Source organism: Sinocyclocheilus anshuiensis, unplaced genomic scaffold (assembly GCF_001515605.1).
Source record: "Sinocyclocheilus anshuiensis isolate Anshui unplaced genomic scaffold, SAMN03320099.WGS_v1.1 scaffold1563, whole genome shotgun sequence".
Classification (NCBI taxonomy): domain Eukaryota; kingdom Metazoa; phylum Chordata; class Actinopteri; order Cypriniformes; family Cyprinidae; genus Sinocyclocheilus; species Sinocyclocheilus anshuiensis.
Window position 1 is genome coordinate 361,311 of NW_015552706.1, and position 16,317 is coordinate 377,627.

The window sequence follows — 16,317 nt, forward strand, 5'->3', positions numbered from 1 at the left end:
AGAAGGTCAGTGACATGTTGACCTCTAAAAATAAATACATCAACTGCAGATAGATCCTCTGTACCAACTCCAGTTTTTTTCATGGCACGTTACATAAAATTAAATCTTGTAAGAAGAACAGCCCACATGCACTCACAAATAAACTGCTCTGCCTTGATTCTGGGTGATTTGACCAAATTAATTACCAAGATGGCTTAAGCTGATAAGAAATCTGGATGGAGGAAGTGTGTTTGTTGGGTCTCCACCCCCCCTCACCTCACACCATCTGGAGGTGATCCTGAAGAGGTGACAGCAGCAGACCGAAGTGTTCAGTTCATCACCAGACCCCAAACCCTGTACATGGTCCCTTAAATTGCAGAAAGCGACGCGTTCCCTCCATCGGCTGCCCAGCTGACCAATAGGTAAGTGAAACTCTGTAAATGCATTATATTCATAAGTATATTTTAAGGTTTAATTATATGAATGACAATATACATGTATAATTATACAGCCAGAAAAGGTAAGCATTTGATTACAGTGAAAGCTATGAGGAATTGTGAATATTGTATTGCTATCTTCTCAGTCAAAATGAACTGCAGCAGTTGAACATCTTCTTACCCCAATGGCAGAACCATATGAGTTATCACAACTGTTAGATCATATTGGTTAGCGTGTTTCTCCATAAATATGCCCATGTACAGTACATGTTTACTTTATTATGCTCATCTGGGAAACACTAAAAGAGCTTGACAATATTATATCATCATTTTAGGTGACATTAACAACAGTAACCACATTTTGTAGAGTAAAATACATAAATAGTTAGGCCTTGTTCACAATACTGTAGTTATGGTAGAAAAGAGACCTGTATTTACTCAGTTTAAAGTATCAAGATATCAGTCAATTTTACAACTCCGGGTCAACTGATCTTTTTCATAATTAATAGTTTAGTATTACACAAATCGTGCGTTAAACCTGTTCCGCTCACTTGACTTCTGAACAAGAAAGCCTGTTTTTCCAGTGACACACAGCATAAGCATTTCCAATGAATTAGAACATGTCCTATGTGTCATAGAGCTTTTAAAAGTGATGTGTCTTGATCTTTAAGGATTCATTTTGGGGCATTAAATACTGGGATGTATGCTGGGATTTATATCACATTCCTCCCGTTACATTATGATCATTATTTTTCGTCCTTTTCTGAGGTATTTAGAAATGTGATCTTTAAAAAATGTGACTGTCACAGATTTAAAATGAACGTGACCCTGTAACTTTTATTTTGCTCAGGGCAAGATGGCGCGGGATATGTCTGATAAGGACATCCTGAAAATGGAGTTGGAACAACTTCAGAAGGAGGTGAAGAACACTAGAGAGCCTGTAAGTTTCTTTGTTTGTTGATTAAATTGAAATCCTCAAGAAGTACTTTACATCATGCTACCCTTGCATTTTTTTTGTTTATTAAACATTTTGAATTTTTAATGAAGGGACCATTAGGAGGCAGAATTCTGATATATTTTCACTCTTTCCTCAGGTCTCTAAAACCACAAAGGAGATTTATGAATGGGTTGAGGCCCAAGCTGCAGAAGATCCTCTCATAAAAGGAGTTCCTGAGGACAAAAACCCCTTCAAGGAGAAGGGTGGATGCATAATAACATGTGATTTCCTGTGGCAAAATTAAATGAGGATGTTTTAATTTGTGCAAATGAGAGCTGTTTAGCAGTCTGTTATCTGAACTTGAATGAGGAGTGAACACATTGTGCTTAGTTTTAGACGTCATAGAGACTGCAAGACTTGAACAAATACTTGAACTTACAGAGTCAAACACCGTCTACAGAGTCATTCTGATGATTAAGAAAGGCAGCCCTCTCGAAGCAAACTCTTTGTAAATAAAACTGGCAACTTCGGAACTGAATTACTGTAATTCCATTCTCGTTCCATCTTCAAAAGTCAAATAATTCAAATTTCAAATAAGTCAAATAAGTGTCTGCATGCCATCTGGTGTGTGATTAGGGTTGCCAACATCAGACAAGGAAAATAAGGGACAATTGTGTTTTTTCATAGGAAAATAATAATAAGGGATATATATATATATATATATATATAAAGAGAACAGAACTTGTAGAATATGGCTGCTTGTGCTTGATACTTTATTGGTCATTTTGTGTTTCAAGAATGTGTTCCAAGGTTAAGAATATGCCAGACGTTACCTACTTAAATGTAAAAAAAAAATGTTTTATCTAGGCCTATTTAACAACATTAACTTACAATAATTAAAGATGACTTCCCTTGTTGATCATTGATTGCTTGTTTTCTTGCATGGCTGGATGTTGAACTCATGAAAAGTAACCAAGTTGTTTGTATTCGTCAAAGCTGATTTGCTGAAGAATTGCCGCGTGGGTGTGAAGCGGGAGCAACCATCAGTAGGCAGAAGATTCTGCCTGGTCTTAAAGCCTTCCAAGAACGGCTATGTTCACAAATCAAACAATGACTTGGCCAAAAAGAATGATTAATTCTCAATTTAGAGTTTGTTTTTCGTATGGTCTAGGGTGTTCATATGGCATATGCCTGCGAACACGGTACAAACTCTATGCATTTCGTATAGCTTTCATACGGAATGCTTCTTTGATGCTTTAAGATTAAAGAGATAGTTCACCCAAAAATGAAAATTAGCCCATGATTTACTCACCCTCGGGCCATCCTAGGCATATCTGACATTCCTCTTTCAGACGAACACAATCGCAGTTATTTTAAAATTGTCCTGGCACTTCCAAGCTGCTGTGAATGGTGCCCCTGTATTTGAAACCTGAAAAACTGCATCCATGCATCCATCCATCATTAAACTACTCCACACGGCTCCAGGGTGTTAATAAAGGCCTTCTGAAGCGAAACGATGCGTTAGTGTAAGAAAAATATAGATTTTTTTTAAATGAATAAACTGTAATCTCCAGCTTCCGGTCGCTAAAGCGGGCGCGTTCACGACAAGGCGTTCGAGCGTATGACGTAGGCGTAGCCGATGGTGCAACGTAAGCTCCGGGGAGAGAGTGATGAACATGGAAGCCCAGAGGAGAAAGCAAAACAAAACACCCATCACGAACTAGTACTACAAAACAAAGATTCTGAGTGAAAAATGTCGGAGGATTTCGATATAAGACAAGAGGAGAATGAGTTTTCCAGCCATATTTGTTTGAACCGGAGTATACCGATCAGGAACTCCGCGAGACGGAGGAGGCTGCAGCAGCGGCGGCACAAACTACAGATGTAGTTCACGTGGTTTCCCTGTGCTGTAAACAAAACTTGGTTCTGGCAAGACTACACTCTTCTCCCCAGAGCTTACATTGCACCTTCCACTAAGCATTGTCGTGAACTTGAGCGAACGGAAGCTGGAGATACAGTTTATAAATTTAAAAAAAAATCTATATTTTTCTTACACTAAGCATCGTTTCGCTTCAGAAGGCCTTTATTAACACCCCAGAGCCGTGTGGAGTAGTTTTATGATGGATGGATGGATGGATGGATGCAGTATTTTAGGCTTCAAAAATGGGCACTATTCACTGCCATTATACAGCTTGAAAGAGCCAGGACAATTTTAAATATAACTGCAATTGTGTTCGTCTGAAAGAGGAATGTCAGATATGCCTAGGATGCCCTGAGGGTGAGTAGGCCTAAATCAGGGGTCCCCAAACTCGGTCCTGGAGGGCCGGTGTCCTGCAGAGCTTAGCTCCAACCCTAATCAAACACCTGAAGCAGCTAATCAAGCTCTTATTAGGCATACTAGAAACTTCTAGGCAGGTGTGTTGAGGCAAGCTGGAGCTAAACTCTGCAGGACACCGGCCCTCCAGGACCGAGTTTGGGCACCCCTGGCCTAAATCATGGGCTAATTTTCATTGTCGGGTGAACTAACCCTTTAAATACGGGATGATTCCGTATTATACGGAACTGTTGTGTGATTGTCTGAGTAAATACCAATAGTAGCCTAGTAGTGTTTTCTGTTGGGTGAATGCTGTACAGTACACATTTAAAATGTGTGCTTTGCAAAATAAGGAAGAAATCACTCAGCCACCTCATTTACTTGTTGACCCCAAAGTTGGTTTTAAGCAGTTTACACTGGTAATAGTGAGACTAAGAAACTCAGATCAATAATGTAATGTAGAACAATCTGCTTTATGGCGTGTGACAGCTTTGTTGCAGTGTAATGCGTAGAAACAACAAGGCACCTAGATAAAATTACATTTTAATAACATTACATTAGTTTTACATGAAATGTTCCAATAGATGAGGTAAATAAATGCGATATTTAATATTATAATAATAATAGGCTATAATGATATTGCTAATAATTATAATAATTATACATTATTTTATCAGTGATTGTTTCTCTATGCTGAAAGTGTAATTTTACCTTTTTTTAAAAATCCGCAAACACACCTTGAGAACTCCGTTGTAGTTTGATACTATGTCTGTTACATCGCACCTTTAGGAGGCAGCATTGCAACATAAATGGGGAGGGTATGAAACCGTAGTTAGAGCAAAAAGCACAGTTTTTCCCCTCATACTCTTTAAGTTACCTTGTGTCAAATGTATCAGCAATGAGCAGTCTTCTACTATGCCTAACGAGGAAATTATTTTGGCACTGTGAGTTCTGTTGTTTGATGCTGTGCGAAGCAGCCAATTGTTTATTTTTATTTTATTTGAAGCTTCTGGAAACTAGAGCTTAGTGTTTATTGTAAAGCAGTTTTTAAAATTGTTTTTTAATGGAGCATTGCTCTGATTACTTACAGTTGCTTCAACACCATTATTTTGTATCATATATTTTATGTTTGACTTAATTTGTATTAATAATTTGAAAAATCATAAATTAAAAGGCAACTCCTTTACGTAGTGAAGGAATTGACATTGTAAACTCATAACTCTGTTATGTTTAAAAAAAAAAATACAAATATTCATCAATCCAAATTAGGAAAACTAGCTTGGGATTTGATGAAAAAAAATCAGTAATATCAGGTTATATCTGTAGCGCCATCTAGAGACTAAACATCTCATCTACATCTCTAAAGTACATCCAAAAGTGTGTTCCAATCTGTTACGTGAAACGTCTTACCATTTTTACTATATGTTAGAAACAAACCCATTTAACTTGTCAATCACTGAGAATATTTTGCTTAGAAGTAAGCAGCAGTTTGGAGAGAAAACAGCTTTTCTTGTCTGAAACCTGCCTAAACCAATTTGTCTTTGACTTGTGAGTTTATTTACCTGGGCCCCTTGGGGCCCGACACTTACTTTCATCACTGATAGTGTTATCCTTGTAAATCTTCCGGCGGGTATTTGAACAAGGCCTGGAATCAAAGGTGTGGTGCTGAGCCTGTGCTCTGGAGGACTAAGTGGACATTTCCTTGTGAGACACGTATAATATTAGCCTGAGATGCAATGAATGAAGCCTTTGTCAGAGACCAAACTCCACTCCTCTCCCTTTTGCTTCTCTCTGACTCACTCACTCTTTTTAACATATAATTTTCAAAGCATATCTGTGTCTTTCGGATGGAGCCTTCTCTAAATTTCCTTTTAGTTTAGATTTAGAAAAAACTCTCTCAGACCTTGCTCTTCTACAGGTGCATCTCAATAAATTAGAATGTCATGGAAAAGTTCATTTATTTCAGTAATTCAACTCAAATTGTGAAGCAAGTGACAATCACGCAGTGTGAATTATCAAAGACGTGACCTGAGGGACTCGCCGATGCGTCGCCGACACCCACGAAATATCTGGCATGCTAAATATCTGGAGCTGTCGGCGATTCACAATCACGCTGTGTGAAATGAGTTCTGACTGAAAAACACAGGCTATATATATATTTTTTTAATAATTACAGTCTTGCTCGCGAGAACTCCGGTCTGACGCACGCGGGTTCTCGCGTTATTTCCTTATCACTTCTCGCTTGTGTTTTGTTGTGAAACGTAGTTTGTGGACCAGACAGAGCTGTCGGCGATTCTTCCTATAGTGAAGTCATGCAGTGTGAAACCCCCTGTCGCCGATCCACCGTGCAATGTGAACACAGCAGCAACTGAATGCTACCCCAGATAGTCACGCAGTGTGAAAACAAAGGCGATCCTACGAGTTTGAAAATCGTGCAGTGTGAACTCGGCATAAGAGACCATTTTGAAGGCTCGGGAAACCTTTGCAGGTGTTTTGAGTTGATTAGCTGATTGGCATGTCACCATATTCTAATTTGTTGAGATAGTGAATTGGTGGGTTTTTGTTAAATGTGAGCCAAAATCATCACAATTAAAAGAACCAAAGACTTAAACTACTTCAGTCTGTGTGCATTGAATTTATTTAATACACGAGTTTCACAATTTGAGTTGAATTACTGAAATAAATGAACTTTTCCACGACATTCTAATTTATTGAGATGCACCTGTATTTCCTTCCTTCTTTTTCCATTTCGCAGCTATGCATAACTTTTTATTTGGTTGTGTGTTACTATGACTGAGTTCAAATGAATCACTAATGAAGTTAAAACACTTTCATGTTTGACAAATTGGCCCCAAAATACCATGACCTCGGTAGCTCAATACATGTTTTAAAGTGGAAAGAGAGTGGGAAAAACACTATGAGGGTTACAGCATGTAATTAAGCCATCTAAAATAGTCTTGAGAGCATGTTTGGCCTTCAGTGGTTTTAATGTGTTTCCGCCCCTTTAGATCTTAGCTCAGATATGAAAATGTATTATCCTTTTAATTTATCAGGGGGAATTAATTCTAACACTACACTGAAACAAAATTTCACTCAGAAATTGCTAGTAAATTTTACAGAAACTGAATTACACACTGAATTAAACATGAAATTTTGAAGTATGAAATAGTATTTTCTTGTATATAAATGTACACCAATAATCTTTAAAACTTTGAACAAATATTTTTTGCAGTGCACATATTTTTTCAGGGGAATATGAAAGTCAAAGAAAATGTGTTGGAAACTGAACTGAATTCTTCAGCATTTTCAAAAAGTAGTTGAATTTCACCAGAATCTTTTTCATAGTCCGTCCCTGGGTCACGGTGCTTCCAGACTTCCTGTTTTGGGGCCCGACTTGCTGTGCATGCTCAGAAGGAGAGAGCGGTTGATGGTGGTGAGCATTTAGGAGTGTAGGAGGTTTCGCTGGATTGTCTGTGTGCCACGCATGTCAAACCAACCTCAATACATAATTAGCCTGTCTTTGCTGGGCAGTGCCAGGGTATCTATAGCCTATGGTGGCTTGCTGTAATTCATGCTCTTTATAGACTAAATACTGATTCAGAGGGAGGAAATCTTGCTGAGAAAAAATATGAGGTTCTCAGTCGAGGCAGTGAAGCACTTTGAGATACAACAGAACCTCCAAGTTGGCAACCTACAAATGACCTCAAATACACTCTTAAAAATAAAGGTTACAAATGGGGTTTTTGCAGCGATGAAGAAGATTTTGGATTCTCCAAAGCATCTTTCAGTGAACAATTCTTGAAAGAACCATTTTTTTTATAGTGTGAAGACCATTTTAATAATCTAAATAACCTTTTTCCATTATAAAAACCTTCTGTCCAATGGAAAGATTCTAAGGATGTTAATGGTTCTTCGTGGAACCACAGATGACAAGAAAGAAATGCTTATTTTTAAGAGTGTGCAGTATGAACCTGTGTGACTTCCTTTCTTCTGTGGAACATAAAAGAAGATGATTTTTTTTTTCATACAAAACAAGTCGATGACATCCAGGGTTGTTTGGATCTCAACGTTCCTGCAGAAAATCTTGTGTTCTGCAGAAGAAAGAAAGTCAAATAAGTTTGGAATAAAAACAGTAAATTAGAATTTTTATTTTTGGGTGAACTATCCCTATTATAAGGACGTTGTGCCATCCATTGCTGCTGACAATGCTGTTTAGTTACAAGGCCTCAAGAAGACATAAGTCATATCTTCCTGACTTTAAAGCTTCATGGATAACAAATATTCTTTTGTTCCTTTCTGGACTCTGTAAATGAAACAGTCCAACCAAACTGATCTAAACGCAATGCTCTATTATTGAAGGGCTTTTCTAATAACAGCCATATGTCTGTGACTCGCTCTGATCAGAAGGTCTGGTTTCTTGGGTTGTTTTCGAAGAATCTGTTTCTTTTTTGGTTGAGAACAAAACTTGCAGGCACTGTATAGAGAGCACAGACAGCACTGTCTGTCAATGTTTGTCAGGTAACTTAAAATGTACTGAGTAAATCTGATTTAATATCAAAGTTACACCAAAGAAAGTCCTTTTTTAAAGGTCAGGTAGAAATATCTCATTAAGGTAACAACTATACATTCATTACTTTTTTTTACAGTGCAGGGTTTTGTGAAAAAAATGCGGGGAGTGTTTGTTTAGGCAGGGTTGATGGAGCAGTGTTCCTTCCTTACATAAATGCAAATTGAAGGAATCCGCATTTGCTGAGGCAATTGCAAAAGGAATATAATTGCTTATTCTTTTTGTAGCACTTTTATGGCCTACCACTTTGTGGTTTATTACATATATTTTACATACGTTTTCAGTAAAATCTGACCATAGATTATTTTATTTTATTTTTTAAATATAGGGAAGATTTTAAGGTTTGTAGTCAATAACAAATCAGATTTTTGCCTGTTTCCCTATTTCCAATGCATAGCTATCATATGACTTTGGAAGAAGTAGAATATGCACTACTTTTCAAAAGTGTGGTTCAGTAAGATTTAAACATTTTTTTTAAAGAAATATTTTCTCCCCAGCAAGTTACATTAAAATCAGCATGTTAGAATTATGCTGAAAATTCAGCGTTGCATCACATGAAGAAATTATATTTTATAATACATTCAAATAGAAAACATTTGTTTTAAATTGTAATAATATTTCACAATATTTTGTTTTCACTGTATTTTTTTATCAAATAAATGCAGCTTTGGTGAGCTTAAGATACTTCTTTCAAAAATGCTTTTATGATACAGTACTTTGATATGTTCTTAGTGTATTTCGTTGTTATTTACCATCATTTTTCTTCTGTTATACTGAAAAGAACAGCTTCCCAAATATACCTTTTGTGTTTTGAATAATTCATATTTACAGGTTTGAAACAAGTAAATGATGACAGTTTTCATTTTTGGGTGAACTATCCCTTTAATGGAAACATCATCAAATATAACTTCAGATATAGAGGAGGGAATCAGCTCAGCTCCCACCATGCAGTTTTCAGGCCTGATTTCTGAATCTCCTCCCTCACATCAGCAGAAGGGAATGTTCTTCCCTTTCACCCAAGGACTGGCGCGTCTGTGTGTGTGTGTGTGTGTGTGTGTGTGTGTGTATGTATGTGTGTGTGAAAGAGAGAGACACGGTGAAACTGGCATGCGTCTGGGATCCTTTTCCACTCGCTCTCTCTTCTCCAGATGTGGATCTCCTGTGGCCTTTCTCGTTGGCTGATCCAGCGCTCTGACGAGACTTCCAGCTGTACAGCATCCAGGATGGGCCACAGCTGTTTCCAATCTGTGTGCTTTTCCAATGGGGAGAGGAAACTCAAGAAGAGGATAGGATTTTACTCTTACCACTAAACAATTTATTAGATCATCTTAGACACTCATTAATTGGTCAGAACAAAACAAAAAAAAATATTTCAGTGCATTTCCCAAGTTAGATGCATATGTCATGATAAAGGTTGAAACACCTTTTAAATAACATGCTGTTGTTATAATCAAAGAAAAATCTTGACCAAGAGCACATCAGGTACTCGCAGGCGTAACTATGGGTGCTCCAGAAAGGGAACAAAATGTCCAAAATAATAGGCGGATCCTGTTGCACAGGGCCTGATGAAGGCCTGCTTGGGCTGATACGCGTTGGTGTCTTTTTAATATGTAGCCCTGTCTTAGAATAAAGGCTTTTTACCTTGCTGACTATGTGAGTGCCTGGACGTGTATGTTTTGGTTGTGCAACAGGATCCACCTATTATTTTGAACATGTTGTTGTTGTTTTATTACAAGCGCTTCATGCATCCAATCAGATACATGGGGTCACTGTGTCTGTTATGCGTGTCTATTATATTTGTTATAAATAACTTTAATCTACTTTGAATACATTATATATATATACACATATACACACACACTACCATTCAAAAGTTTATAGTCAGTAAGATTTTTTTATTTTTTTTTTAAATACTTTAACAATACTTTTATTCAGCAAGGACTCAAAATATTAAGCAGTGCAGCTGTTTTTGACATTTAATAATAACAGAATATTAGAATAATTTCTGAAGGATCATGTGACACTGAAGACTAGACTGGAGTAATGATGTTGAAAATTCAGCTTTTCCATCAAGGAATAAATTATATTTTAAAATATATTAAATTATCAAACCGTTATTATACATTGTAGTAGTTGCTGTTTATTTATTTATTTTGCAATTTACTGTATTGTTGACCAAATAAATACAGCATTGGAGATTTATTTAATGTGTGCCCATCTTGGAATATGAGAATGTGTCAGAATGGAAGTGTCAACAAATGTCTGCTGAGAGTAATTCTCCCTCCAAGATATCTGGACCAATAATTTAGGACACATGTTTACCAGGACACAAAGAGAGAGAAAAGTCAGAAACCTGTGGAGTGGCAGAACCTACTCAAACTGCCCCCATTTATGTCCACATTGTCTTTGACTAGAAAAAAAAAGTAGCTGTAAATGGCAAATAAAGTTCCCATGCAATTAACTTAAATAAAATCTTACTGATCCAAAACGTTTGATGGCTACAGATCACTATGATGTGTGTAGCAAACTCCTATTAAACATAACTGAACAGGCCTAGAATAAAATATTATGAATTATAGCAGATGTTAGATAATATATAAAACAGAAGAATTCATTATTTGGACATTACCCCCAAAACAGATCTCTTTATTTGAAGCTCACAATAAGTTTACTTAAACTAATAATATAACAGCAGCCATTTGTCCTACAAAGTAACATCTTGTTAATCTTCTTTCTCTTTTAACCTTAATTTGTAATTATCTCTAGTGTTCTTTCAAACTTAGTTTCTGTCTCACACTCAGATGGAAAACAGAGAAGCTGTGAGGGAAGGAAGAGCTGGTTTGTTATTTCTAGAAAATCCTGAGAAACACTGATCTTCGTCCTGCCGTCTGCACCGGACATGTCAGGCCAGCACGACACCAGCAGCCGCCCCGTGGGTGGCCGAGTGTAGCTAGACGACACTGAATATTTCACAAAGTAATGAAACATTCAGAGTATGCCTACAGAGTCTTTCTAAAAAATGTGCATTTTGTTTGTTTCATCTATTATTCAGATTTCTTCTGAACTGAGCAAATGTGGTTAAGAAAAATATATGCTAAAATATTAAAACATATCTCAAATGCTAGATAAATAAGCAAGAATTAGCAAATACTATATCAGATATTGGAAGGATTGTGATTGTGATTTATGGCTCAAAACACTATCATTTTCAACCACATTACCACACGTCCTTATTCGCTCCACCCATACAGGTGATGCCTGGAGGGCATAAAAAATGTATATGTATGTACACACTTTATGAGTATGTGTGAGGTTTTTGGGTGTGGATTCATGCATGATGATTGACAGTATGTTATTATACTGGTTATATACCTGTTTAATTCAGCTTCTCTTTCTCTCGTTTGGTTGTGTACTTGTTTGTTTGACAGAAGTCAGTATACTGTGGGAATCTGGTTGGATGACGCTATTACTAGACTAACAGCAGCCTTGTGGCGTTTTCTTCCTCTTTGACGTTGCTTTTTTTCTATCTGTTTCCATTCATTCCTTCAGACTTTTCCATTTCTTTTTCTTTCTTTCTTTCTTTCTTTCTTTCTTTCTTTCTTTCTCTCTTTCTTTCTTTCTTTCTTTTACTGTGCTAACCCTCTTCACTCTCTCTTCCTCCATCTCTCATTTTCTCTTTCTTTCTTTCTCTCTTTCTTTCTTTCTTTCTTTTACTGTGCTAACCCTCTTCACTATCTCTTCCTCCATCTCTCATTTTCTCTGCCCTCATCTATAATGCATCAGTTGTTCTCGTCTGGCCTTAAATCAGTTTTAGACCCTGCAAACTCAAGATTAAGGTAGAAATATGATAAATATCTACATGTTAGCTGCCTTCAGACATGTCAGTGGATTTGACAGAAGCACATTTGATAGAGAATCCTAACATGCAGATCCACATGCATGGAACACTTCATTACAAAAGTGCTGATTTTGGATCTTGATTTTTCATTTGAGGCTCTTGAGTTTTTTGTTTTTCAGTTATGCTGTGGAGGGCCAGTAGAGGGTGTCAGTCATGCTGTTGCTGTGTGTTCTGGATTCACTGCTGCTGTTTAAAATAAGTTCACGAGTTCGCCTGCCCATTCAGCCCTGCCAGATAATGGTAAATGAGCTAGACTCGCTGTCCGCGAAGGAGGCTCGAAGCCGAGGCTCGGCTCAAGCTCTGAGTAAGAACCCCACCCTTATGATGGTACAGTGTGGAGAAAAAAGAGAAGGAATTTAGAGGAGGAGAAGGGGAGGTGCAGGGATGCCGGAAGAATTGTCGCTGAAACGGAGCAATGACTGCTGCTTAGGCCTATATACAGTCGTATATGATTGACAGGACTTGGTTAAGCTCCTCCTGAACCTGCGTTAGGAAGTTCAATTCATTTTTCCTACTTTCCTTTAGTTTCATATCTGTTAATCAGTAAGATCTAGTGATGTGACATTTAAGATTTTAAAATCTTACAATATAGACATGATTAAAGAATGTGAATTGGTTACTGTACTGAATTTGGCTTTTACTGCCAAAAATAAAACTTCCTCACTGTACCTCGCCAGACTGCCGAATATTTATGAAGCATTCTGTTTTAAACAGATAACATGTATATGCTCAATAGATGTGGCTTGTAATAATAAGAAGAAATAAGTTCTGTATCCTCATTATACTGACCCACGCCTGTTCTGGGACATTAGAATGATGAGGTCTGTGCAAGAATATTAAATGAAGGTCAACAGGAGAGAGGAAAACACTCGCTTCCATTCTGTCAGGTGAACTGAGAGCGCAGCTTAGCAGTCTTATAAAATGGCCTTTCAAGACTCCTGATCAGATTTCAGCAAATGAAGAAAGCTAAGGAAAGAGGAAAGTGGGAAGATCATCATCCTTCTTTCCAAAGCCCACTGAGGAATTTCAGTAAGTCTGGAGGAGAATATGAGATTTCAGTTATGAAGTTTTTTCTCTATCAAAGCGTCTTTTATTCTCACCCTCCATACTTAATTATTATTCCTTTTGTAAAATGTTTAAAAATAAATCCCTTAATTTTTAGGCCACAATGGCAGGATAAATGATTGCATTAAATACAACAAAAGTAAAGCAAGTTATAAACAACAAATGGCCTGTTTAAAAAGTCTTCCTGATGGATGAAGGATAATTGGTTGTTTCTCTCCACTCGACTTAAAAGATTTATGGTATTTTTATTTTTATTTTTTGTCATTCAAGCTATATATAAATATTATCGGATGGATGTACAGTACTAGAGAATCAGTGACTGTTTGAGTATGTTGTTACTGAACTAATATTTGCAGCTGATAAGTAATTTGGGTGTCTGTAATGCCTGTCTTCAGTAGAGAGGGAAAGAATGAAGGCACTTAAGTTATGCTGCAGGCAGGTAGAGGCAAGTAAGCAGCCTCAGAGAGTCAAAGGGGAGATTTAAAGGTGCAATTCTATATCACTATACCTATAGTCCTTCATAGACCTCCATATATAAACCATTAGAAAATACATTCAAATGACTTGCATGCTGGAATTTAAAGGGTTTTACTCCCATGATGGCTTTAATATGACAAATAAAGGGAAAACTAATCACAATGTGTCAGTTTGGCAAAGTTAGTGTACTTAGTAAATTGTATTGTAAATGTAACACATTGTGTTCCAAAAGTCTGAGACTACCAAGTTGGTACAAATTTGTCTAATTTAATATGAAAAAATATATTGATTTTCTTTCTTTTTTACTTTAATGGCAGAAGCACTTGAGTTGCATGAAATCCCTACTCTTTTTCCCCTTTCTAAAACACAATCACAGCTTTAGTATGCTGCTTTGCAATTAGTGTAATTCATTTTAGCTTCTTCAGGCTCGATTTCTTATTTTATCTTTAAGTCAGTATGTTCAGTCTCCTATCACATTCGCTGCTGCTTTTTCTTTCTTTCCATTTTTCTCTCTTGTTCTCCACTCACCTCATTTTCCGATGGTCCAGCCTCCCTGCTCACCTGCTGCAGGTTTGTGAAGGTTTGTTTATGTGATGTCCGTGTGGAGCTAATCTCTGTCCCCCTCTCCTGTTTGTGTGTGAGATTTGCTTTTTTTCAAGGACTCACACAAAGACTGTTAGCGCTTATGTAAAGACCCAGTCAGAGTTTGGTCTGTTGAATGAATGAAGGTCCAAGACGTTCTCCAGTTAGAACTAGAAACACTGGGCATTTTTATCATTTTTCTGTATTTAAGAATAGTGTAAGATTTACCAACAGAAATCTGTACTGCTTGTGTTTCATCAAATACAGACTGCCGTTCAAAAGTTTGAGGTCAGTAGGATTTTTTTATATGTGACCTTGGACCATAAAACCAGTCATAAGGGTCAATTTTTTGAAATTGAGATTTATACATCATCTGACAACAGCTGAATAAATAAGCTTTCCATTGATGTATGGTTTGTTCGGATAAGACAATATTTGGCCGAGATACGACTATTTGAAAATCTGGAATCTGAGGGTGCAAAAAAATCAAAATACTGAGAAAATCGCCTTTAAAGTTGTCCAAATGAAGTTCTTAGCAATGCATATTGCGTAATATGCATAAGTTTTGATATATTTACGGTAGGAAATTTACAAAATATCTTCATGGAACATGATCTTTACTTAATATTCTAATGATTTTTAGCATAAAAGTAAAATCGATCATTTTGATTCATACAATGTTTTTTTTGGCTATTGCTACAAATATACCCCAGCGACTTAAGACTGGTTTTGTGGTCCAGGGTCACATATGTTTTTATATGTGTTTTTGAAAGAAGTCCTTTATGCTCACCTAGGCTGCATTTATTTGATGAATAAATAAAAAAAATGCAGTACTGTATTTATTACTATTTCAGTTTAAAATAACTGTCTTCTATTTTAATATTTTTTTAAATGTAGTTTTTCCTGTGATGCATAGCTGAATTTTCAGCATCCATTACTCCAGTCTTCAGTGTCTCATGATCCTTTTTTGCTGCTCAAGAAACATTCCTTCTTATTATCCATGTTTTACAACATTTGTGCTGCTTCATATTTTTGTGGAAACAGTGGTTCATTTTTTGAAGAATCTTTTATGACTAGAAAGCTCACAAGAACAGCATTTATTTGAAATGGAAGTCTTTTTTTTACCATTATAAATGTCTTTAATGTCACGTTTGATCAATGTGATGCATCCCTGCTGAATACAAGTAATAATAAGAAAAAAATGGTCAAAGTATTAAAATCATACTGACCTCTGTCAGGGATTCATCACAGTCACTCCAGTCACCATCCAGGATAATCACCCGATAAAGAGCGCTGTTGTGGGCTAAGGCCATATGAAACGCTAAAAGTGCCATAATTAATTCATATGATGCCTTCACTAACCATTTCAAAGAAGTCTTTGGTCACACTGCAGGAGTGCTATCTGTGTCCGACCAGTTACTGCGGCTGCGCCAAGGCACGTGCAAGGACATTCGAGCCGCCACTCTTACCGAAACTGCTCCGCCGGGAGGCCCAGAAGGGAAAACGTATGTGCCCACTTCCCAACGACAATCCCTTCTGGGCTCAGTTCACAATGTACCAGGCTCTGCACACCCAGGCAGCCGACGGACCCTCTCGCTCGGTACTGGTGGCCCAGTATGACCCAGGATATCATCAGGTACGTCCGAAGTTGCTCAGTCTGCGCCATGTCCAAGACCCCTCGTCACCTCCCCGTAGGCAAGCTAGTGCCCCTGCCGATCCCACATCGACCCTGGTCTCCCCTGGGAATCGATTTTGTGACTGACTTACCCAACTCAGACGGTTGTACCTGCATCTTGGTAGTCGTAGATCGTTTCTCCAAAGCCTGTAAGCTAATCCTCCTCAAGGGACTTCCAACCGCTCTCGAAACTGCAGAAAGTTTGTTCACACACATCTTCAGAATCTTTGGAGTCCCCGAGGACGTAGTCTCCGACAGGGGACCTCAGTTTATCTCCCGCGTTTGGAGGGCATTCTTCCGGCTATTAGGGGTCACTGTCAACTTGTCCTCCGTCTACCATCCCCAGACGAATGGTCAGACTGAGCAGAAGATCCAGGAACTCGGCC

At 37.6% G+C, this 16,317-nt stretch overlaps 1 protein-coding gene across 1 annotated transcript; it reads left to right on the forward strand.

Annotated features, from left to right (window-relative positions):
• The first annotated feature begins 243 nt into the window (after positions 1-243).
• LOC107667747 (guanine nucleotide-binding protein G(I)/G(S)/G(O) subunit gamma-T2-like) lies at positions 244-2,369 on the forward strand. The gene is made up of 3 exons (XM_016459466.1): positions 244-401; positions 1,267-1,356; positions 1,511-2,369. The coding sequence occupies exons 2-3, from the start codon at positions 1,273-1,275 to the stop codon at positions 1,655-1,657; spliced, it is 231 nt and encodes a 76-aa protein (XP_016314952.1). The 5' UTR covers positions 244-401; positions 1,267-1,272; the 3' UTR covers positions 1,658-2,369.
• The last annotated feature ends 13,948 nt before the right edge of the window (positions 2,370-16,317 follow it).

What these genes read in the sequence shown, in the direction of transcription:
- LOC107667747 (XM_016459466.1), top strand. Translation starts at nt 1,273, where the DNA reads ATGGCGCGGGATATGTCTGATAAGGACATCCTGAAAATGGAGTTGGAA. An exon ending in TGAAGAACACTAGAGAGCCT is followed by an intron (nt 1,357 to 1,510) that starts GTAAGTTTCTTT and finishes CTCTTTCCTCAG; the next exon opens with GTCTCTAAAACCACAAAGGA.